Below are 25764 nucleotides of genomic sequence, written 5' to 3'. Positions count from 1 at the left end.
ATGCTAAGATGTTAAAGATAGGGAGCCAAGTGAAGTTTTTTTTACGAATAGTGGTAAAATTTTGCCTGAGAACTTTATTGAGACAATTATAGGCTTAATGCTAGTCACTTAATGGCAGTCACATTTGGCAGTGAGAATATAGAAGGTCTGTCAGGCTCTGTAGATCTAAGGGTTTTTGTCTTTTAAGGATACATCTGAATTCTGACTCTAGGGTGTGTCACTTGTGCTGGTGCTTAGCCTTTATTTTAGTAGTTTAGTGTCTGTGTTGTTTCATGAACCTTTGCATGCCCAGAGTTTGGACATAGGGAAGTTTCATCATGTAGCTCATCCCCAGAATTCTAGGGATGCAGTTTTATATTAGTGGGTACAGCTCCTTTTCTGCAGCAGGTATCTCGATGCTTTGCCATTTGGATAGAGCTATTGTTTAATAAATTAAAATCTTGAAAGTTATGCTTGAAAGAGCATTAAAACAACTTAAAGCATGACTTACACTTAACAAAACCCATGACTCTTTGTTGAGTTGTTCCTTAGTCCTTCAAAATATGTAATTTCTTTGAAGCTGGGCCATTTGCCCACAGAAAGTGAATGTGGGCAGTATCTGCTGTCTCAATCCACTGGCCTAGTCTGTAAGAATGCTTGGTACTCTTGGGTATAATTTTTATAATATTTTGCCCAGTCTCTGACACATGAGCCCTCCAAGGTTACTGGAGGCGGTAGTTTGTCTGTGGAGCTGAAAATCACATCCTGCTCTTGAAGCCGTGAGCCAAGGCCTGGAGCCCCCATGAGGAGAGAACAGCAGTTTTCAAAGTGTGTGCACAGAAACCCTGGGGAGTCTGAGGCCTCTTTCTGGAGGTTTAGGAGGATAAAACTACTGTCATAATATACTAAGATCTATTTTACTTTTCCTCTGTGTTGTCATTTGCATTAACAGTTCCAAAACAATGGGGGGTGAACTGTTGGTACCTTAGGAGGAATCAAATTAGTGGATTTGACTATCCAAACTGGATAGTCATCATTGTTTTCTTCAGTGCCATTCACTTACAATGGAAAAAATCTAATTTCATTCAGGACTATCCTTGATGAAGCAGTAAATATTACCAATTGTGTTAAATCTTAACTCTTAAGTATATGTTGTTTTAATATTTTCTGAGTTATGAAATTAGGACATTCACTGGAAGCATTTCTGTTGCAAATGAAGACTGATGGTGTTCTTGGGGGGAAAAAAAACAATAATTGAGTTACTGTTTGAGTAGCAGGAGGAACTAGTGAGGTTTTTCCACAGGACATCATTTTTCTGAAAGAATGACTAATAACCAAACTGTGGCTATTCATACTTATTTGATAAAACATTTCATCAAATGAATGAGTTTGTCACTTCAAGGAAAACAACTGACAGTTTTTATTGCCAAAGATAAAATTCCAGATTTTAAGCAGAAGTTTTGAATTTTGGAGAACCTGCATCTGCCATTTTGAGCCTGACAGCTCTCTCATATCTGCCTCAGAGGCAGAAAACATCAGGCTCAGTTTTATGATGAAACTGATGTTGGATTTAGTGAAAATGCTTTTCTGATGGTGTATAATGAAGTGTCAGCCCTTTTTGTGATTATGGAGGCATAAGAATAACTGTCATTTTCATCAGTATAGAGACAAGGCATTAGTTTGTGTCTGGAGTAATTCTATAACATCATGTTGAATGTTTCATTTATTAAAAAATAATTCCTCTTATTGAAAGTTCTGCCTCAAGTTTCTTTTTAAGAAGTGAGAGAGTGTAGCTTATACTCTGGCCTAAGTAAGACTTCACTGAGGTAGTAGTGAGGTAGTTTAACTGCTTTAGAACTTTGTGCTTGGAACATTCTTAGCCACTGAAGCATGGGAACCAAAAGCAAGTAGCATGGATTCTTTACTATGTATCACATCAGAGAATGACTGTTCCAGGACAGTGACCACCTCCTAATGTAAGGTCCCTGGCTTGCTTGTAATTTCTTGGAGGCAGGAAAAATAGTCCAGTCATCATAGCAATGGTATTTCTTTTCTTAAAAAGGCAAAAAGAACAACAGAAAGGTCTAGCCTTAATCCTCAATGATACTCATTTTTGCAGGTCTCTGTAGTTGGAACAGGCACAATAAGAGGCTCCCCAGCTGTGACTTTGGTACAGTTACCTTTGGGCCAGACTGTCCATGTCCAGAGAGTAATTCAGTCACCACTCATACAAACTGTTCAGGTTAGCTTCCTTTCAGCATGATTTGTCTTTGACTTTCTTGAGCTTGAGCCCCTTCTTCTTCTTTTTTTTAACTAATTATCATCTTTTCCTTGTGTAGCTTTTATGTTCTAGTTGTTTTATTAGAGATTTGAGGAATTTCCTTTTACGTGGGAAGCACATTGTGCTCTGCTAGATACAAAGATTTGACTAAGAGTTGCTTTTTTGTTGTCAGCTTTTAACTTGCAGGATGAGTAATTGCCAGATGAATAATTCCTCAGGTTGTTCTCTGCTCAAACTTGGATTTATTTAGCAGAGCTCTCCAGTGGTGCTTAAAAATATTTGAGGAGTCTTTGGAGAAGATGTCTGATAAACACAGTAATATAAAGTTCATAGTATTGATGCTATTTTCTACCTAGTTACTCACATTAGTAGGTAGGTAGAAATTTAAGTTTATTTTTAATTCAATATGTGTAATCCATAGAAAATAATAATATTGGTCTCTTGGTCTTATGTTTATACATCATGTACCCCTCTCAGATTTAACCTTTGTTTTGTAGATGTGGTTAGTATTATGGTTGTGAACCAGAGATGCAATTTATTGTTATCAAGGAAACACGTCTCTGGATGCGTTTATACCTTCACCATCTCTGGGTTTATATCCTTAGCATTTCTTGAAGCATACTTTTCTTGTTTACTGAATTTACTTCTCTTTTTTATGTCAATTTTGTTATTGTCCTTTAGATGTTAGATATATTTGAATCTAATTGATGACAAAAAGACCTTTGAGGAAAAAGTAGATGTACTAATTTAGTTTTGTTCTTTTCTGCATATTTGGTATAATTTATTGCAAAATCAGAATGGGGTTTGCAATGTGATATTTGAAGTAATAAACTCACATGCAGTAAAAGCTTGGTTATCTTTGAGGCACCACATTTCTTAATAATTTTCAGCCCTGGCTGGTGTAGCTCAGTGGATTGAATGTGGGCCTGCAAACCAGATGATTGCAGTTCAATTCCCAGTCAGGGCACATGCCTGGGTTGCAGGCCGGTTCCCAACAGGGGACACACAAGAGGCAGCCATACATTGATGTTTCTCTCCCTCTTTTCTTCCCTTACCCCCTAAAGATAAATAAATAAAAATCTTTAAAAAAATAATAATTTTCAGTGTTGTCTCCCTCCCCCCACTTGATGACCCTTGGTTTCAAGAGTTTCTGACTCTAATTATAAAACAAGAAAGTCTTTCCAGTCTCCTTTTTATATTTTTACTTTGTATTGTGGTGCAGGTGTTTCTTATATTTAACCTAGCTGAGACCAGAAGAAAGTTTTGTCTTATATTCAGAAGGTTTTTTTTTAATTTTGTGAAATGATTATTTAATTACTTATTTAATTATTTAATTACTGTACAAATAGGTGGTGATGAGTCTTAAAATTCCTACCTGTTTAACCATGGACAAGTCCTTTAATCTCTCTGTGTGAACTTCAGTTTTTGCCTTTGTGAAAATTAACAGCCTACCTCACACAAGGAGGTTGTTGGGATTAGGTGAGACATGTGTGAAAACTCAGTGTAAAGTGATAAATGTTTGGTGGTGATATTGCAATATTTTTTCTAATGAATTCTATTTGTTGGCTAGCATGCTTTGTTGGATATCCGTGAACAGAGATGTGTGGTCATGTGTGCAGGTGAACGTGTATGCTCATCCATGTGCTTGGGAAGTATATATTCCTTCTTACATTGTTGACATATTTTTTCCTTACCTGAGGACTTTTTCCTTTTCATTGCTTTTAAAGAGAGAGGAAGGGAGAGAGAGAGAAACATTCATGTGAAATAGAAGCATTGATTGGTTGCCTCCTTGACTGGGGATTGTGTGCACTTGGACTGGGGATAGAACATGCAACCTTTTGCTTACGGGATGATGCTCCAACCAACTGAGCCACACTGGCCAGGGTACACTGTTCATAGTTTAATAAGCTCTTTTGATTTTGCCCAAATCAAATTCCCACATAATTATAATATTAAGTAAAGTGTGTTTTGTAAATACCTAACTGTCCTGGGCCTTGAATGATAAATGGCTGTGTATAATGAGAGCAGTCATGATAAAGATTTTTTTTATTTTAGCTCTGTGAATTTGTTTAATAATGTTATCATTATATTACTTTACTTGAAAAAAATGAAACTGTGCTTAAAACTCTGATCTGAGGAGAAATTCCTTATTTAGACCTTCAAGACCTATTGTTATCAAACCTTAACAGCTTGTTGTAACCTAAATCCTAACTTCAACCAGGCTTGTTTATCTGGTTAAATGTTCTTTCATCCTGGGACCTATATGTCTAACCTGAAGACCCAGCTCACATCAGCTGTGGTGTTGTGAAAAGGGCAATGAGATTGAGGCTCTTTTTCTGCCTCTGTCACTCATTCACTTCCTGCTGGATTTGTGAGAGTACTTTCAGGGTTGGGACCTTAGGTTTTATGTGTCATATATTTAGGCCTTTCCTGTGAAGGCTCACTTGACATTCCAGCCACTATTTACTTGCATTTCTGTAGTATTTATTGTCTGTACTGTTCCTTTCCATACACACTTGTCCTACAACTGAAATGCTTGTCTCTGTGCTTCCTTTCCTAAGCCAGGTGTGAGCTCCATGAGTTCAGTGTGTTCTGCTGGGTGCTCCCCAGCACCTGGCTTAGTGCTGCTGCTCATGGAGACCGTTAGTCATGCTGTTTTGAAACAAGGAAATCATATTGTTTATGATGCATTTCAGAAACTCTTGTATTATAGGTAGCAACAATTGCAGAGACAGATGAGTCTGCAGAATCAGAGGGTGTAATTGATTCTCATAAATGTAGAGAAATCCTCTCACGGAGACCCTCCTATCGGTAAGTTAAGTTTCCACTGTTGTGATGCTTTTTTTTTTTTTCAAAAAGGGAGAGTCATACATCAAACCATGACTTCCACTATAGCTTTTCTGTTTTAAAACTGATTTGTGTATTTTAATTATTTGTATTGTTAAATTCTCTTTTAGAAAAATACTGAATGAACTTTCCTCTGATGTGCCTGGTGTTCCCAAGATTGAAGAAAAATCAGAGGAAGAAGGAACGCCACCTCACATTGCTACCATGGCAGTACCGGCTAGCATATATCAGACTAGTACGGGGCAATATAGTATGTATGCTGCATTTCAATACCATAGAGTGCCAACTTTAAGTCTTCTCTAGTTACATGGAAGCAACTCGGTTTTTCCATTAAACTGTTCCATTTTAAATCATAATACCTAATCTGTATATCAGAATGAAAAGTACATGTTAAAGAAGTAAGAGATTTTAATTGACAGCTGTCATATACTTTTGAAAGGTAAATTTTTTTACTGAATATAGAAGAAAATTTTGAGTTTAAAAAAAGTGGTTTTTCTTATTTATATGTTTATATTCCTGTTTAGTAAAAGTTTAAAACTTACTATTTTGTTGCCTTTATGTTACATGCAAACATAAGATATAAATGTCTGTCTTTCATTCTTACTGGCTTTTACTACTAACAATGACATTTCTACTTACTAATTTAAAAGAGGCATATATGTTCTCTAAATTATGTTTTAAATGCAATCCTGTTGTCGCTATTCTCTACTGCGTTGATTTGTACTGAAGTTTTTCCTAGATGACAAGGGAAAAATGATTAATGTTTAAAACTATAATAATTAGATCATTGTATTTGAAATTTTATTTTTCTGTGTATTTTAAGTATATTTTATTGCTTGTGCTATTGCAGTTATCTGATTTTTCTTCCCTTTATTTCCCTCTGCCCTGCACCCCCCTCCCTCCTCCATTCCCCCCACTCCTTAGTTCATGTGTCCTACATGTAAGTTCTTTGGCTTCTCCATTTCTTATGCTATTCTTTTTTAAAATTTGATTATTGTTCAAGTACAGTTTTCTGTCTTTTACTTCCATCCCAACCCACCCCCCCAGTGCTTCCCACCTCCCTCCCATTCCACCCCCCACCTTAATTTTTGTCCATGTGTCCTTCATACTTGTTCCTGTGAATCCTTCCCATTTCCCCCTGAAAATTCTCTCCTCTCTCCCCTCTGGTCCCTGTCCTTCCCCTGTCTATTTTGTGCCTACCAATTATGCTTCCTATTCCCTGTACCTATCCCATTCTATCCCATTTCTATCCCATTCTCCCCCTCCCACCTCCTGCTGATAACCCTCCATGTGATCTCCATTTCTGTGATTCTCTTCTTGTTCTATTGTTTGCTTAGTTTGTTTTTGTTTTTGTTTTTAGGTTTAGTTGTTGATAGTTGTGAGCTTGTTGTCATTTTACTATTCATACTTTTGAACTTCTTTTTCTTAGAAAAGTGCCTTTAACATTTCACATAATAAGGGCTTGGTGATGATGAACTCCTTTGACTTGACCTTATCTAGGCACTTTATCTGCCCTTCCATTTTAAATGAGAGCTTTGCTAGATAGAGTAATCATGGATGTAGATCCTTGCCTTTCATGACTTCAAATACTTCTTTCCATCCCCTTATTGCCTGAAAGGTTTTTTTTTTTTTTTTTGAGAAAAAAAGGTTTTTTGAGAAATCAGCTGATGGTCTTATGGGAACTCCTTTGTAGGTAACTGTCTTCTTTTCTCTTGCCGACTTTAAGATTTTCTTCTTGTCTTTAATCTTAGGCAATTTAATTATGATGTGTCTTAGCATGTTCCTCCTTAGGTCTATCCTCTTGGGACTTTCTGAGCTTCTTGGACTTCCAGGAAGTCTATTTCCTTTGCCAGATGGGGGACTTTTCTTTCATTATTTGTTCAAATAAGGTTTCAATTTCTTGCTCTTGCTCTTCTCTTTCTGGCACCCCTATGATTCTGATGTTTGAACATTTCAAGTTGTCCCAAAGGTTCCTAAGCCTGTCCTCATTTTTTTTTTGAATTCTTGTTTCTTCACTCTGTTCCAGTTGAATGCTTATTTCTTCCTTTTGTTCCAAATTGTTAAGTCCCAGTTTCCTTCCCTTCACTGTTGGTTTCCTGTATATTTTGCTTTATTTCACTTTGCATAACCTTCACTTCTTCCTTTATTTTGCAGCCATTCTCAGCCATTTCTGTAAGCATCCTGATTATCAGAGTTTTGAACTCTGCATGTAATGGGTTGGCTATCTCCTCATTGCTTAGCACCTTTTCTGGTGTTTTGATCCATTCTTTCATTTGGACCATATTTCTTTGTTTTGATGCACCTGTTATGTTGTACGGGACTGAGACTTAGGTATTCACCAGGGCAGGGCAATCTACTTCTCTCCACCGTGGTGCTGTCTGTGGGGAAGGGGTCTGAGAGGGAATAATGCCACTTTCCTGGTTCTCACCCAACTTTCAGTCACTTCCCACCAGTCTGGATGCATTATTCGAGAACCTTCCTTAACTCCTAGGTTCTCAGACTTCCATACAGTTCATTTTCCTGGCATTTCTGATTGGTTTTTTTGTTTTTAAATTTGTTATTGTCCTCCTTTTGGGTGTGTGAGGAATTAAAGCATATCTACTTATGTTTCCATCTTGGCCAGAAGTCTGTATTTGACATTTTAAACACCAAAAACTAAATAAACAAATAAATTCACATTTAGTCTTCTGCATTTTAATGGGCTGTTCATTCTGTGCTTTTTGCTTTAAACATTAAATTTTCCCCCAAATCAAGACCATTTGATAAATAAAAATACTTCAGTAAAAAGGAGATCTAGGAAGAAAAAAAATATGGGGGGGAACATGACAGCAAAAGGACTGAAAAAGTGTAAAAATCAATGAAAGCTGCTTGGGTACTAGAATATGTGTGATAGTAAGTAATGTGTTGGTCCAAAAACAGTGCTAATATTTTGGATATGGTTTCTGTTTTTCTTTAAAAAGTAATAATGCCTAGAAAAGTCTCAAGTCTTAATTTAAGATGTGACTGTTAAAGCAAGCTATAATGTCCTTTAGTCTATGGGAAAACCTAAAGAGTCATTAGTGGGGGGGTTTTGCTTTTTTTTAAATATATTTTATTGATTATGTTATTACAGTGGTCCCATTTACCCCCTTCATTCCCCTCCACCATGCACACCCCCTCCCACCCATAATCCCCACCTTTAGTTCATGTCCATGTGTCACAAGTTCCTTAGATTCTATATTTCCCATACTATTCTTGCCATCCCCCTATCTATTTTCTACCTACCATCTATGCTACTTATTTTCTGTACCTTCACCCCCCTTCTCCTCCTCCCACTCCCCTGTTGCTAACCCTCCATGTGATCTTAATTTCTGTGGTTCTGTTCCTGTTCTAGTTGTTTCCTTTGTTTGTTTTATTTTAGGTGTGGTTGTTAGTAGTTGTCAGTTTGCTGTCATTTTAGTATACATGTTTTTTTATCTTCTTTTTCATAGATAAGTCCCTTTAACATTTCATAAAATATGGGCTTGGTGATGATGAACTCCTTCACTTCAATTTATCTGAGAAGCACTTTATCTGTCCTTCCATTCTAAATGAAAGCTTTGCTGGATAGAGCAATCACGGATGTAAGTCCTTGTATTTCATGACTTGAAATACTTCTTTCCAGCCCCTTCTTGCCTGTAAGGTCTCTTTGGAGAAATCCGATGACAGTCTGATGCACACTCCTTTGTAGGTGACTGTCCCCTTATCTCTTGCTGCTTCTAGGATTCTCTCCTTCATTTTAATCTTGGCTAATGTAATTATGATGTCCCTTGGTGTGTTCCTTCTTGGGTCCACCTTCTTTGGGACTCTCTGAGCTTCCTGGACTTCCTGGAAGTCTATTTCCTTTGCCAGATTGGGGAAGTTCTCCTTTGTTATTTGTTTAAATAAGTTTTCCACTTGTCACTCTTCCTCTTCCCCTTCTGGTACCCCTATAATTCAGATGTTGGAATGTTTAAAGATGTCCTGGAGGTTCCTAAGCCTCTCCTCATTTTTTTTTGAATTCTTGCTTCTTCATTCTTTTCTGTTTGGTTGTTTCTTTCTTCTTTCTGCTCCAAATCATTGATTTGAGTCCCAGTTTCCTTTCTATCACTATTGGTTCCCTGTGCATTTCCCTTCATTTCACTTAGTGTAGCCTTCATTTGTTCATCTAATTTGTGACTAAAATCAACCAGTTCTGTGAGCATCCTGATCACTAGTATTTTGAACTATGCATCTGATAGGTTGGCTATCTCTTGGTCACTTAGAAGTATTGGCTCTGGGGCTTTGAACTGTTTTTCTGCTTGAGCCATACTGTTTTGGTCTGTTTGCACCTGTTATGTATGAGGGGCGGATCCTTATGTGTTCACCAGGGCGGGGCAACCCAAGTAGCTGGGTTGTGACTGTATGTGGGGGCGGAGTCCGAGAGCGGAAAAATGGCACTTTGATCCACTCTCTGTTGCACCTCAGTCCCTTCTGCTGCTTCCCCCAAGCAAACTGGGCCTTACTGGTACTGATTCCTGTGTGGGTGGGCTGGTGTGCATTCTAGGACCCTGTGGGTCTCTCCAATGAACTTTCCTGTGAGGATGGGTGTCTCTCCCTGCACCTCAACCCCCACAAGTGTTTTCAGCTGGTGTTTTGAGGCTTTATTTCCTGGTGCTAGGACCCTGGGTTGCGCCATCTGTCTCGCTCCCGAGATATGTGCGCACGAATGTGGGATCGCTGCCCAGTCAGCTAGCCACCTTGTGCACAGTACCCCTCTTCTCAGTCGCTGCCTCACTGGGTCTGCTCATTGCCACCTCACACCAGATAAATTATATCTGCCCCCTGGGTGCCTGGGGTCTGCCTGGTGCTGCCTTGCCTGCCCGGGGTGCCTTGCACGCCGCTTCCAGTGCCGCAACCCCTCTCAGCTTGGCCACCCAACTCCGTCCTGCCTACTGGTCTGGAGAATGTGTCTATTTTAACTCCATGGTTGTCGAACTTCCATATAATTCAATTTTCTTTCAGTTTTGGTTGTTACTTTGTTTCTGAATTGTTGTTGTCCTTATTTTGTTCGAGGAGACACAGTGTATCTACCTATGCCTCCATCTTGGCCTAAGAGTCATTAGTTTTGGGGGGGTTTTCTTACAGTGGTGGTGGATTTGCAGCATTAAACACTCTCCTTTGGTAATTAAATTTCTTAGGTAGCCCCTACCATAGTTCTTGGCAGAACTGGCCTATAATTTGTCTTACAACCTCTAGAGGATGGCGAGTGAACATACCTGAAAGTCCATGTTAGGAAAGGAAAACTCCCCACTGTCTGTAAGAGTTGGACCCTGAGGTTATCACTGTCTTTTTTCTTTTGTTACATCACTAATTTGCATGCCTTTGTGTCTGGCTCACTTGGAACACATGGTGGGAGCTGTAGAACTGAAAATCAGAGTTTGCCAGAGCAGCACACCCGTCACAGGAGTGCTGAGCTCCTCCTGCCCTCGGCCCCAGATTGTCAGTGCAAGGCTTATGTGGACCTGCTGGAACCTCCTGGCTGGTCAGCTGTACACATATTATCCTATCCTATTCGTGCTGTGATGGAAAAGGTTGGGAATTACTGATGGAATAAATAATGCTCAGACACCTTAAAGTTTGGGGAACTAACTATCCAAGATGCTGTCGTCCTGAAAATCACCTGGCATATCCTAATGCCACCTAGGAATTGGTAAAAGCAGTGATCTGTTCTGTACAAGGTGATATGGATGGGGACGCCATGGGTTAATATGCTTAGATTATTAGCTGAAAATTTGAAATCATGAAAACATTGGGTTGAGAGAATGTTGAAGCTATAGATGATGTGGAGAAGGCATGCTGGTCCTGTCATTTGCCAACTGCATCAGGAGAGCTTTGTTTTCCCATCTCAGGTGTTTGGTGTTTGAAGTGTGGTTTGGAGAAGAGAGCTCAGCATGAGTCATCACTGTGTCCAGGGGGTGAGGAGCAGGCTGGAGTGCAGTCAGGAGCTCTGCTTGAGAAGTAGGAAATCCAATGTTTAGAAATTAGTCGTTTCTCTATTTGCCACATTGGAAGTCCTGGACTGTCTCTTATTTAGGTTTCTTAATTTGGACCCCCATGGTATTGACCCTGGCAATTATTTTGATGAAAAGTTGTGCTGGTTCTATATATGCTATCTCCACACAAAAATGGGCATTTATTGGTTCACAAAAAGCCGTACAGCCTTTGTTAATGTATTTTGTAAACATTTAGTGATATATTATGGTTGATTATTCTTTCATTTGAAGAGTGAATATTAATATTTCAAATTTTTATTTTTTACTTTGTTTTTTTTACATTTGTAATTGTTGTTCAAGTACAGTTGTCTCCATTTCCCTCCCACCACTCCCCTGCATCCCTGCCATCCCCACCTCCCACCCTCAATCCTTACCCCCTTTTGGTGTTGTCCATGTGTCCTTTATAAATGTTCCTGAAAACCTCTATCCCTTTTTCCCCCTTTATCCCCTCCCATCTCCTCTCAGGTTACTGTCAGTTTGTTCTTAATTTCAATGTTTCTGGTTATATTTTGCTTGCTTGTTTGTTTTGTTGATTTCCACTTATAGGTGAGGTCACATGGTATTTGTCTTTCACCACCTGGCTTATTTCACTCAGCATAATGCTCTCCAGTTCCATCCATGCTGTTGTAAAGGGTAGGAGGTCCTTCTTTCTTTCTGTTACATAGTACTCTGTTGTGTAAATGTACCATAGTTATTTGATCCACTCATTTACTGATGGGCACTTAGGTTGCTTCCAGCACTTGGCTATTGTAAATTGTGCTGCTATGAACATTGGGGCGCATAGGTTCTTTTGGATTGGTGTTCCAGGGTTCTTAGGGCATAATCCCAGCAGTGGAATTATCAGGTCAAAAGGCAGTTCCATTTTTAGTTTTCTGGGGAAATTCCACACTGTATTCCACAGGGGCTGCAGCATCTGTTCCCAGTCTCTGTTCCCACCAAATATGTACTAGGGTTGCCTTTTTTCCACATCCTCTCCAACACTTGTTTGTTGATTTGTTTATGATGGCCATTCTGACTGGTATGAAGTGCTATCTCATTTTGGTTTTAATTTGCATCTCTCTGATGGCTAGTGATGCTCAGCATCTTTTCATATGTCTCTGAGCCCTTTTTATGTCCTTCTTGGAAAAGTGTCTGTTCAAGTCCTTTGCCCATTTTTTGATTGGGTTGTTTGTCTTCCTGGAGTGGAATTGTGTGAGTTCTTTATATATTTTGGAGCTCAAATCCTTGTCTGAGGTACCATTTGCAAATATGTTTTCCCATAAGGTTGTTTCCCTTTTCATTTTGCTGATGTTTTCTTTACCTGTGCAGGAGCTTTTTATTTTGATGGGATCTTACTTGTTTATTCTTTCCTCTTTGTCCTTGCTCTAAGGGACATATCAGTGAAAATATTGCTATGTGGAATATCTGAGATTTTTGGGTCTATCTTCTCCTCTAGAACTTTTATTTATTTATTTTTAAAGATTTTATTTATTTATTTATCTTCAGAGGGGAAGGAGAGAGGGAGAGAAACATCAATGTACGGTTGCCTTTTGTGCGTCCCCTGCTGGTAGTTAGCCTGCAAGGAACCGGCCTGCAACCCAGGCATGTGCCCTGACTGGGAATCGAACCGCGATCGTCTGGTTCGCAGGCCCGCGCTCAATCCACTGAGCTAGCCAGCCAGGGCAAGAACTTTTATTTTGTCACAACTTATCTTTAAGTCTGTTATGCATCTTGAATTTATTTTTGTGTATGGTGTAAGTTGGTTATCAAGTTTCAATTTTTTTGCATGTACTCATCCAGATCTCCCAACCCCATTTGTCAAAGAGGCTATTTTTACTCCATTTTATGCTTCTGACCCCTTGTCAAATATTAATTGACCACAGACACTTGGGTTTATTTCTGAGCTCCCTATTCTGTTCCATTGGCCTGTTGGGGGTTTTTTAATGCTGATACCAGATTGTTTTGACTACAGTGGCCTTTGATATCAGGCATTGTGATCCCTCCTATTTTCTTCTTTTTCAAAGTTGCTGTGGCTATTCGGAGTCATTTATGTTTCCATATAAATTTTTGAAATGTTTGTTCTTTACCTATGAAATGTGCCATTGGTACTTTAATGAGGATTGTGTTGAATCTATAAATTTCTTTGGGTAGTATGGACATTGTGATGATGTTAATTCTTCCACTCCATGAACATGGTACCTGCTTCTTTGTTTGTGTCTTATTTGTTTGTGTCTTCCTTAATTTCTTTCTTCATTGTTGTGTAGTTTTCTGAGTACAGGTCTTTTACCTCCTTGGTTAGTTTTATTCCTAGATACAGCTTTATTCCTTGGTTAGCTTTATTTTTCTTATCGCTATATTAATTGAGACATTTTTCCTGATTTCTGTTGCTTATTTTTCATTGTTGATATACAAAAAGGCCTTTGATTTCTTTTTTAAGTATATTTTATTGATTATGCTATTACAGTTTTCCCAATTTTCCCCTTTTATCCCCCCTCCTCCCTACATCCCCCAGCCCTCCAGCATTCCCCTGCCTTAGTTAATGTCCATGGGTTGTACATATAAGTTTTTTGAGTTCTGTTTCCTATACCACTTTTTACTTCTCCCCATTTATTTAATGCCTACCAATTATGCTTCTTCTTCCCTGTACTTTTTTCCCCATTCCTCCCCTCCCCCTCCCCACCAAAAACCTTCTCCATTTTTGTGACTCTGTTCTGGTTCTAGTTGTTTGCTTAGTTTTTGTTTTCGTTGTTTTTCTTTCTTTTATTTTTTTAGGTTTATTTGTTGATAGTTGTGAGTTTGTTGTCATTTTACTGTTCATACTTTTGATCTTCCATTTCTTAGATAAGTCCCTTTAACATTTCATATAATAAGGGCTTGGTGCTGATGAACTCCTTTAACTTGACCTTATCTGGGGAGCACTTTATCTGCCCTTCCATTCAAAATGAAAGCTTTGCTGGATAGAGTGATCTTGGATGTAGATCCTTGCCTTTCATGACTTCAAATACTTTTTTCTAGCTTCTTCTTGCCTGTAAGGTTTCTTTTGAGAAATCAGCTGATAGATTTATGGGAATTCCTTTGTAGGTAACTCTTTCCTTTCCCCTTGCTACTTTTAAGATTCTCTCTTTGTCTTTAATCTTGGATAACTTAATGATGATGTGTCTTGGTGTGTTCCTTCTTAGGTCCAACTTCTTTGGGACGCTGGGCTTCCTGGACTTCCTGAAAGTCTATTTTCTTCACTAGACTGGGGAAGTTTTCCTTCATTATTTGTTCAAATAAGTTTTCAATTTCTTGCTGTTGTTCTTCTCCTTATGGCACACCTATAATTTGGATATTGGAATATTTCAAGTTGTCCCAGAGGTTCCTAAGCATCTCTTCACCTTTTTGGATTCTTGTTTCTTCATTCTGTTCCCATTGGATGTTTATTTCTTCCTTTTGTTCCAAATTGTTGTTTTGCATCCTGGTTTCCTTCCTGTCACTGTTGGTTCCCTGAATATTTTGCTTTATTTCATTTTAGGTATCTTTCATTTTTCAACCAAGCTCAGTCAGTTCTTTGAACATTTTGATTACCAGGGCTTTAAATTCTCCATCAGATAGGTTGGTGATTTGTCTTAGCTCTCTTTCTGAGGCTTTACTCTGTTTTTTCATTTTGGCCCTATTTCTTTGCTCAGGGCCCCTGATAAGTTGTAAGGGGGCAGGGTCTTCGGTGTTCACCCATGCAGAGCAAACTTCCTTGCTACACTGAGGTGCTGCCTGTGGGGGAGGGGCCAGAGAGGGAACAGTGCAACTCACCTCCTCAGCTCTTGCCTCCCTTTCCAAGGAACTCGTGTGAGACTGGGAGTTTCTCCCACCATGGCAACTGAGGTAGTCCACAGTCAGCTTTGAGTCTCAGTTTCCTGTTCAGTCAGCCACACCCGTGTGGTCCACCACCTCACCTGGGGTTCTCTCTGTCTGCTGCCTTACCAGTCTAGTTGTTCTGATTGACTGTTTCTTTAATTCTTTGGTTGTTGGAGTTCTATGCACTTTTATTTTCTGGCCCTTTTGGTTGTTTATTGGTTTTTGGTTTTAGATTGATTGTTGTCCTCTTTTTGGTTGTGTGAGGAAGTGAAGGGTTTCTATCTGCATCTCCATCTTGGCCAGAACTCTATTTTCTTTTGATTATAAATTAAAAAATTATTTAGCTGAGTGACTAAATTCATTGTATTTATGATGCTCAATGAAATTTCACTGGCCATTTCCTAAATGTTAGAAGAATGCTGTTTGTACATATCTAAAAATATATGAAAGAATAGAGAATCAAGACTTCCTCTCTGTATCTTCATTCTTCCTTTTAAATAATTTAGTTGGATGGAATCAAGGGTGGAGGGAGGCTCCATGGGCTCTCTCTATGTCAAATAATTCTGATCATAAGATATTTTCAAGTGTTGGGCTTTGGGGCCAAGATGGAGGCATAGGTAAACACACTGTGCCTCCTTGCACAACCAAAAGAAGGACAACAATGATTTGAAAACAAAAAACAACCAGAACTGACAGAAAATCTAACTGTATGGAAGTTCAACCATTAAGGAGTTAAAGAAGAAACATTCATCCAGACCGTCAGGAGGGGTAGAGATGGGCAGCTGAGCAGAGAGGACTCCCGGCTGGGTGGTGAGGTAGTGGCTGGTGGAGTGGATGGTCCCATATTCATATGCAGATAAGCCAAGAGGAACACCTGGAGAGCCAGACAATCTCGTGACCCAGGGTCTTCATGTGGGGAAATAAACCCTCAAATCAGTGATCGAAAACATCTGTGGTTGTGGAAGTGGCAGTGGGAGAAACTCCAAGCCTCACAGGAGAGTTCACTGGAGAGACCCACAAGGTCTTAGAATGTACATAAGCCCACCCACTCAGGAATCAGCACCAGAAGGGCCCACTTTGCTTGAGGGTAGCAGGGGAAGTGACTGGAATTCAGCTGGGAGTGGAGCAAGCACCATTGTTCCCTCTCAGACCCCTCCCCCACATACAGTGTCACAAAGCAGCCATGTGGGTTGCTCTGCTATGGTGAACACCTAAGACTCCACCCCTTACACCTAGCAGGCAGGCCAAAATGGAAAAAAAAAAGGCCTAAAAGAACAGATAAAAGCTCCAGAAAAAATACGATGAAGGGATAGCCAACCTATCAGATGCATAGTTCAAAATACTGATAATCAGGATGCTCACAGAACTGGCTGAATTTGGTTGCAAATTAGATGAAAAAATGAAGGCCATGCTAAGTGAAATAAAGGAAAATGTACAGGGAACCAATAGTGATGGGTGGGAAACTGGGACTCTAATCAACGATTTGGACCAGAAGGAAGAAAGAAACATTCAACCAGGTCAGAATGAAGAATTAAGAATTCAAAAAACTGAGGAGAAGCTTAGGAACTTCCAGGATATCTTTAAATGCTCCAACATCCGAATTATAGGGGTAGCAGAATGAGAGGAAGAGCAACAAATTGGAAACTTATTTAAAAAAATAATGAAGGAAAACTTCCTCCATCTAGCAAAGGAAATAGACTTCCAGAAAGTCCAGAAAGTCCAGGAAGCTCAGAGAGTCCCAAAGAAATTGGACCCAAGAAGGAACACACCAAGGCACATCATCATTAAGTTACCCAAGACTAAAAATAAGGAGAGAACATAGAAGCAGCAACAGAAAAGAAGACAGTTACCTACAAAGGAGTTCCCATAAGACTATCAGCGATTTCTCAAAAGGGATCTAGTAAGATTTAGTAAGAAAACACAACCAAAACAGACAGAAAATTGAACTGTACAGAAGTCCGCCAATGAACCATTCATTCAAACCAGTAAGAGGGGTAAAGTCAGCAGCTGGCGGAGAGGGGTCACACAGGAAAAAATGGCTAGTCTGACCCAGGCGCACAGACGGCAGTTGGCAGATCCCAGGCGCGGGGTACCAATGGGTGGACCCAGTGAGGGCGCAAGGTAGCTGGCTGACCACGGTCACGTATTCACATGCAGATAAACCAGGTGAAAAAAACGAACAGTGAGATAAACCATGGAACACAGGGTCCCAGCACTGGGAAATAAAGCTTAGAAGCACCAATTGGAAAAACTTTCGAGGTTCGAGGTACTGGGAGAGGCTCTCAGGCTCACAGAGAGTTCGTTGGAGAGACCTACAGGGTCCTAGAATGTACAAAAGCCCACACACCCAGGAACCAGCACCAAAAGGGCCCAACTTGCTTGTGGGAAGCAGCAGAGGGGACCGAAATGCGAGAGAGAGCAGAACAAACACCATTGTCCCTCTCTGACCTTGCCCCCACATACAGCATCACAACCCAGCAATGTGGGTTGCTCACCCCAGTGAACCCCTAAGGCTCAGACCCTCATACATAACAGGTGCAAACAGACCAAAACAGTATGGCTCAAGCAGAAAAACAGTTCAAAGCCCCAGAGCCAATACTTCTAAGTGACCAAGAGATAGCCAACCTATCAGATGCATAATTCAAAATGCTGGTGATCAAGATGTTCACAGAACTGGTTGATTTTAGTCACAAATTAGATGAACAAATGAAAGCTAAACTAATTGAAATGAAGGGAAATGCACAGGGAACCAATAGTGATGGAAAGGAAACTGGAACTCAAATGAAGGGAGTGGACCAGAAAGAAGGAAGAAATGACCAAACAGGAAAAAGTTAAGTTACAAGAATTCAAAAAAATGAGGAGAGGCTTAGGAACCTCCAGGACATCTTTAAATGTTTCAATATCTGAATTATAGGGGTACCAGCAGGTGAAGAAGAAGAGCGACAAGTGGAAAACTTATTTGAACAAATAATAAAGGAGAACTTCCCCAATCTGGCATAAGAAATAGACTTCCAGGAAGTCCAGGAAGCTCAGAGAGTCCCAAAGAAGTTGGACCCAAGAGGAACACACCAAGGCACATCATTATTATATTACCCAAGATTAAAATGAAGGAGAGAATTCTAGAAGCAGCAAGAGATAAGGGGACAGTCACCTACAAAGGAGTTCCCATCAGACTGTCAGCTGATTTCTCCAAAGAGACCTTACAGGCAAGAAGGGGCTGGAAAGAAATATTCCAAGCCATGAAAGGCAAGGACCTACATCCGTGATTGCTCTATCCAGCAAAGCTTTCATTTAGAATGGAAGGACAGATAAAGTGCTTCTCAGATAAGGTCAAGTTCAAGGAGTTCATCATCACCAAGACCTTATTATATGAAGTGTTAAAGGGACTTATCTAAGAAAAAGAAGATAAAAAATATGAACAGTGAAAGGACAGCAAACTCACAGGTATTAACAACCATACCTAAAACAAAAGCAAACTAAGCATACAGCTAGATCAGGAGCAGAACCATCGAAATGGAAATCACATGGAAGGTTATCAACAGGGGAGTGGGAGGAGGAGAAGAGGGGAGAAGGTACAGAGAATAAGTAGCATAGATGGTAGGTAGAAAATAGGAGGGAGGGTGAGGATACTATAGGAGGTATAGAATCTAAAGAACTTGTGACACATGGACATAAACTAAAGGGGGTGAATGGTGGGGGAGGGGGTGTGCAGGGTGGAGGGGAATGAAGGGGGGAAAATGGGACAACTGTAATGGCATAATCAATAAAATATATTAAAAAATAGAATAATGTAGGAAATATAGAAACCAAAGAACTTATATATATGACCCATGGACATGAACTAAAGAGGGGGGTTTGTGGATTGGAGGGGATGTGAAGGGTGGAGGGGAATAAAGGGGTAAAAATAAGACAACTGTAATAGCATAATCAATAAGATATATTAAAGATAATCTTGGAACAGGGTATTTTCAAGTGTTTATGAGCCTTTCAGAGTATTATCTTGTGAAAGACGATCTCCTTATCAATTCAGCACACAGAAATAAGGATAAATTGAGAATGAGAAGCATTCATAATACATAGACCAAGAGTGTGTCCTTCCAATATGAGATTATTAAAAATGAAGCTTGGAATTCTCTAATATTTCTTTTCTTTTTCTGTTAAGTTGCTATAGCTCAAGGTGGAACAATCCAGATTTCTAAACCAGGATCTGATGTTGTTCAGGGACTGCCAGCATTAACAGTGACAAATTCAGGAGCTCTTCCACCAGGTGCTACAATTGTGCAGGACACAGCACAGGCAGCTGACGGCACACAGCAGTTCTTTGTCCCAGGCAGCCAGGTGGTTGTCCAAGGTATAGTTTATTGACCTGATGCATTTAGAGTACCTGTGAGTTACTACAGAACACCACTCAGCGGTGGTTTTATGGTGTTCTGAAATATACAGGAGGTGGATGGGGGGGTGCTTAAAGTCTTGAAGAAGAAATATTTTAGTATATTTAATACATTTAGTAAATTAAATACATTACATGATTTTTATTTTCTAGCAGGTTTTATTGGCAAAAGAAAAGTTAAATTCAGAGTATCATAATGAAAAAAGGGAGTTGAAAACACGGGTGAATTGTTTAATTAAGTAAATAATCTCTTACTTGATAGGGTTATACATGTTGTGTCTATGTTTATTACCTACAGGGTCCAGCACAAATAATGCCTATGTTTTAATATAAAATCATAAGCATATAACTCTGTGACATAACAATAGCACACTCAAGCACACCATATGACATGTTAGGTGAAGTGTTCAAATTAAAACTATAAATTTTCACACACATATTACCCTACCAACCACTCTCAAGCAGGGTTTGTCCACCACAAACTTCATTTCTGCCAAACCCTATAGTTTATGAAGACTGAAGTAGCCAGTCTGTGATGCACTGATTTTGGGCCTTTCCCAAAGTCAGCTGTTACACTCAAGTCCTATACAGACATCTTATTTCAAAACTGGCTGATTTTTTTTTCTTTAGACCGATCATAGTATGTTTGAAATCTGAGGTGCCCATTCTACCTCTTACAGAAGCTGATAGTAGTAAAATAAAGGAGTTGGAATGTAGCCCTATGCTTTTAGGGGAACTTAAGCTTTCAATTAAATTTGAGTTATGCATTATTTTAATTTTATTCAGTTGTGCTTATAATAACTATAATGTGTTTATTAGAACTTTCAAAAGTATGCTTTTTTAACTTTATTATTCTTGGACCATGTGCTGAGGACTTATGATATAGCACTAATTTTAAGGGGAGTAATATCAGTTCCTTTAGTTTGAAAGTCTTCCAAGTACAGACAAATGCAGATATAATTGATAAATCTCTTGTTAATTAGCTTTCCTCCTAGGTATTTTGGAGGTGAATGTGGACTGTAATAAAGGTATATGAAGAACTGTACTGGTAGCATTTATGGAGTAAGAAAAAATTTCATAGTACTTACCCCAAACTCTAATGTTTTCTTTTAAATGTATATTAAAACCACCCATTAGAGATGATTTATGGTGTGTTTATGGTGGAATTACATCCTGATAAACCTAGCATAAATTGAAAATGTAGTGAGTTGAAAATGCATTTAAGACACCTAACCTACCAAACGCCATAGCTTAGCCGAACCTGCCTTACGCATGCTTGGTTGGGCCCAGTCATGCCACACAGTGAACACCATAGAGCTTGGGCTGTTGACCCTTGTGATTGCCTGGCTGACCGGGGGCTGCAGCTCACTGCACCTGCCCAGAGTCAGAACACAGGATCAGACCTCATATCACTAGCCCTGGAAAACATCAAAATTCAAAATTCCAACTGCAGTTTCTATTGAATGGGTATTGCTTTTTAACCACTGTAAACTCAAATATTGTAAGGCAAACCATCTTAAATCAGGGACTGTATGTATTCCTCATACTCATGAAACCTCTCTATATAAATGAATAACCATAAAGAATCATCATTTCTAATCTGTTAAACATAGAAAGTCCACCACAGACTTCATACTTGGACAGTGAGTGCTTTTTAATTGATACCGTAACAATGAGTTTTGCATAGGTAACACGCAAGTGTTGTGATTCTGAGGTTTACTTAAGAACTATTTTCTTCCCTCAGTCACAAAGATATCTTCTACAAAAATTCTGTTAGCATCATAGTTTTTACCTTTTACATTTAGGACCTTAATTCACCTGAGGTTCACCTCTATGCATAGTATTAGGCAGGAGTATGGAGCTGTTTATGAGGCAGTCTTAATTACACAGTAGGTTCTCGTGTACTTGGATCTGTCTCAGAACTCTGTTATCTCACAGAACAAGTTCATCTTTTTTTGTCTTTTTTTTTAAAGTTAGATTTAGCTTTTGTAAACCATTATTCTTTCCTGTGTTTTTGTAAACCATTATTCTTTCCTGAGTTTCTAAATAATAATAATATAAAACCATGATGAGATTGAATTTAACTTATAGATTAATTTAGAAAGAACTAAAGTCTTTTTATTGCAATGTAATTGACATATAACATGATATTAATTTTAGGTGTACAACATAACGATTTGACATTTGTGTAAGTCACAATAAATGATCACCACAATAGGTCTAGTTAACATCTATCCCCACAAATAGCTACAAATTTCTGTGTCTTGTGATGAGAACTTTTAAGATCTATTCTTCAACTATTTTAAAATATACATGCAGTATTATTTACTACAATCACATTTCCCAGATTTTGTTGCTCTCTTGAAGGATACCTTTCTATTACATTTTCTGGTTGTTGCTGGTGTGGAGAAATATGACTGATTTTTTAAAGAGTATCTTCTGACTATTAACTCTTGAAACTAATTCCAATAATATGCTGGTTCTTTGTGACTCTATCTCTGATACTATGTGAATATTTATATCAAACACAAATGTTTTGTTTTTTCCCTTCAGATCTTTTATTCCTCTTGTTTTCTTTTTCTCCTCGTCTTGCCTCTTCTCTTTTTCCTTTTCTTCTTCTTTTTAAAAATAATGATGGCCAGGAGTTCTAGTTTGGTGATAAACAGAGCCGGTTGGTGGGCGTTCTTCTCTTACTCTCTATTCTATTGAAAGGTCACAGCAATTTCTTTTTGAGATCTCGTTTTTTCTCTTGATTGAATCCCTCAGCAGTATTTAGCACTGTTGACCTGTGCTTCCTTCACTTCCCTGATACTGCATTCTTTCCATTTTTTTTTTCTGTCTCTCCTGCCTCTCTTTCAGGCTCTTTTATTGGTCTAAGCTCCCTCCACCCATCTCTAAGTATTAGTGGTGTTCTTCAGGATTGCATCCTGGGCCTTCTTCCATCTGACTTGGGTACTGTCCCTGGATGAACTCATGCCTGCCCATGGCTCCAGTTCACTGTGACTCTGCCCCTGATTCCAGCTGGCTATGACATATTCCTCATACGTCTTGACTTCTTAAATCGAAAACTCCCCATCCATTTCATGGCCCCAGTTCTCCTTTTTTACTCTACTTCAGTAATGGATTCTCCCATCCTGTTGCTTCAGTTCAGAAACCTGGGTGTCATGTCTTACTCTCTCTTGCCTTCTCCATTCATTCTTACTCCACCCCCACCATAATTTTGGTTCCAGCTGCTGTCCCCTCTCACCTGGATTCCTGCAGCAGATGCGGGCCTGCCAGGTGCCTGGCCTCAAGCTGGTAGCTCTGGAGCAGCATCCTCAGTTTCCTGATCATGCAGGGAACAGCATATCCCTTCTTGGCTCATTTTTAGGAAATTCTCCCTGAAAGTTCAGCTAGGCTCTCTTTCTTTATTCCTCCCAATGATTCTTTTGTTCTTAAAAACAAAAGTCTGTGTCTTGAGCATTCCCTTTCTTTTTTATACTCTCAATTCTACAGTTCACAGTGGTAATTCTGAAATTCACATCTCATCATGTCAGCCTCCACTCAAAACCCTTCAATGGATGAATGCCTCTTACTTGTTGGACAGAGACAGAATCCTTAACATGGCCCAGCCTCTGCTTGATCTGGGCCTTACTTCCTCCTTCTCACTTCTCCCTCTTATGCTGGATTTCTTTCATTTCCTGTCATGTGTTGTGCCTGCTCTCATATACCGCCTTCACACACCGCTGTTTACCCTGAAACATTGTTCATGTTTCATCTTGGATAGCACTTCCCCCAGAAAGCCTTCCCTGACCTCCACAACTGGCTTAGGTCACCTCTTGCAGCTTCTGCTGCATGTTCTCAGAGCACGTATCACTGAATTGTGACTCTCGGGGTCCTGCCTAGATGACAACTTCTGCCTGGATAGGGATTCTTAGTCCCTAGGATTGTCCCTGGCATAAGATAAGTGGGTTCAGTGGCCACTTACTGAATGAAAGTAAAATACACTTCCTCTAGTGAAAATGTTACTAGTTCTATGTGCTGATTAACTGAGGTTTTTTTTGGTGCATAGAATTTATTAAAACTTTCTAATAGTAGTCAGCCAAACAATCAACTTCCCTCTTTCCTTCTTTACACTTCTTTTACACTAATATTTATTGGGCACCTAAGTGCCAACTTAAATAAATGTTGAGAATAATTTGAACTTTCTAAAATGTGAATAAAACCAACTAGTAGTCTTAGATCCAAACTCTTAGGTGTGGATGCAATGACAAGATATTTGTACGTAGCCACTGATGGGGTTGATGTCTAAGGTGCTCCCCAGATGTTCTTACACATTACCAGGATGTCTTCAGTTTATATGTTCTGGAGAATTAGTGGAAACGCTGGTTTTCCCTGATGTTTCTCCTCCTAGGCATCTGAGTGTCCCTGATTTTATGAGAAGATGCTTCTTTGAATAAGGCAAAAATGTGGTGAGATGTTGTCTCATTGACTTAAGGTCAGCTTATTCTAACCATAAAAGGGAATGGGTTTTGTACAAGCCACTGATGAAAGTAAAAGGTCTCAGGGACATGTCACTTACTTTGGTGTCCTCAAGATGCCAATCATTTTTCACCAGGCTATGGTCCATGATACTGTTGAAGAGCTCCAGTTTTGTGTCCAACCTTGAATTGTAAAATTTACAGTGGTCCAGCTCTTCCTGTGCCAAATCTTCATTAAGTAATCTAAATAAGTTTAGAGACTTACTTTTTTTAAAAAGTAAGAATTAATGGAAACATTTTTAATGGAAACATTTTAATGGAAATATTTTTAATGGACAGACTTTTAATGGACATATTTTTAATTTATGAATATTAATTATAATTTATGAAATTTTATTTTTTAATTTATAAATATATTTTATTGTGCTATTAGTTTGCTCCATTCCCCCCTTTATTTGCCTCTGCCCTGCACTGCTCTCCCACCCCTTTAGTTCATGTCCATGGGTTGTACGTGTAAGTTCTTCAGCTTCTCCTTTTCTTATACTATTCTTAACTTCCCCCTCTCTGTTTTGTACCTACCATTTATGCTTCTTATTCCATGTATCTTTTCCCCCAATTCTCCCTTTACACCTCCCCGTTGATAACCCTCCATGTGATCTCTAACTGAAAAAAGTTAGAGGTTTTGAGACTTTATTTCCCAGTGCTGGAACCCTGGGTTGCATGATCTGTCTTGCTCCCCAGTTGTTCCTCCTGGTTACCTGCACGCAAATGTGGGCCTGCCCTGGTCCTCCAGTGCCACCTTGCCACAAGTCATCTCCACCTTGACTGCCATCTCCGCCCCTCCTACTGGTCTGGATGAAATGTTTCTTCTTTAACTCCTTGGTTGTTGGACTTTGATAGTTTGATTTTCTGGCAGTTTTGGTTGTTTTTTGTTTTTAAATTTGTTGTCCTTCTTTTGGTTGTGCAAGGAGGCACAGTGTATCTATCTATGTCTCCATCTTGGCCAGAGCTTCTATTTATGAATTCTTAAAAGTCACAAAATTCATTTCAAGGGATTTTAATTTAGTAAAATGATGTGTTAGATTGAGCCATATGTAATTGCTGTTTTTATGGACCAAAAAGGTCAAATATGAGCAATATTAAATCTAATATTTGTGGAAGAGTGCCATATTATACTGGCTACATTTGAACTTTTTAAATTTCAGTATCTATTCCTTTCAAGTGAAATTAGCAAATTATATGTCACCTTAGGAACAGCTGGATTTTCTGGTGTAACAGGAAGAAATGTATTATAAGTAAACAAAGGCGGCTAGTTATTTCTTAGTAGGAAAATCTAGACGTGTCTATGAAATACATTTGTTTGCTCCACAGCATCTCTCTCGAGTGAATGTCAGTTGTTTATTTTTTAAATCTCCAAATATTCTTTTTCTCCCCCAACTTAATGAAAAGTCTATAGGGCTTAAGGTCCCTTACTTAGAAACCTTGGACAGAATGATAATAAAGAAATAGCCACATAAGAAAAAAAGTCCTTCTCAAGAGATTTTTTTTGTGTGTAAAAATGAGAAACAAGCATTTGATGGTTTATTGCAGGGCTTTCATAGTGTTTTGGTTTTGGTGAGCTTGTCTGTGACAAAGCAAATTTATGGCAGTGATAGGCTAGTGATGTCATTGTGAGGTCAGCACTGCCACTTATAACTGCACATGCTTGCTAGTCAGAATGCTCTGTGTTGGCCTGTGAAAGGAAGAGTGGGGAAGTCTGTATGCAGAAGCTTGTCATGGCTGTGACTGGAGATGAAACAGGTAAGAAGAGCTTTAGAGAAAGATTTAATTCTGTGAAATTGTTTTTGAAGTTTTGAAAACTTATTTAGGGACCTCTGAGTATATCAAAAATACTACTTTTCTAGTAGCTGAGAAGTTTTAGTTTAGCATGCTTGCAGGGGTGTCTAACCTGCAGTCCAGGTT

General features: G+C 39.1%; 1 protein-coding gene across 4 annotated transcripts in view; it reads left to right on the top strand.

Moving 5' to 3' along the window:
* LOC119000642 (cAMP-responsive element modulator) overlaps positions 1 to 25764 on the top strand; it is a 51687-nt gene that overhangs the window by 1062 nt on the left and 24861 nt on the right. For 2 of the 4 annotated variants that reach the window (XM_037065724.1, XM_037065723.1), the window contains exons 2-4: positions 4974 to 5071; positions 5218 to 5357; positions 19115 to 19303. In XM_037065724.1, the coding sequence (XP_036921619.1) occupies positions 4974 to 5071; positions 5218 to 5357; positions 19115 to 19303 (427 nt within the window). Of the gene's footprint in view, positions 1 to 4973; positions 5072 to 5217; positions 5358 to 19114; positions 19304 to 25510; positions 25603 to 25764 lie in introns of those variants that run through there. The other 2 variants (XM_037065726.1, XM_037065725.1) reach the window with 1 other exon arrangement.

This window comes from Sturnira hondurensis, unplaced genomic scaffold, assembly GCF_014824575.4.
Source record: "Sturnira hondurensis isolate 20B ecotype Veracruz unplaced genomic scaffold, ASM1482457v3 Scaffold0016081, whole genome shotgun sequence".
NCBI classification, from domain to species: Eukaryota; Metazoa; Chordata; class Mammalia; order Chiroptera; family Phyllostomidae; genus Sturnira; species Sturnira hondurensis.
This window is presented reverse-complemented; position numbering and strand designations above follow the sequence as displayed.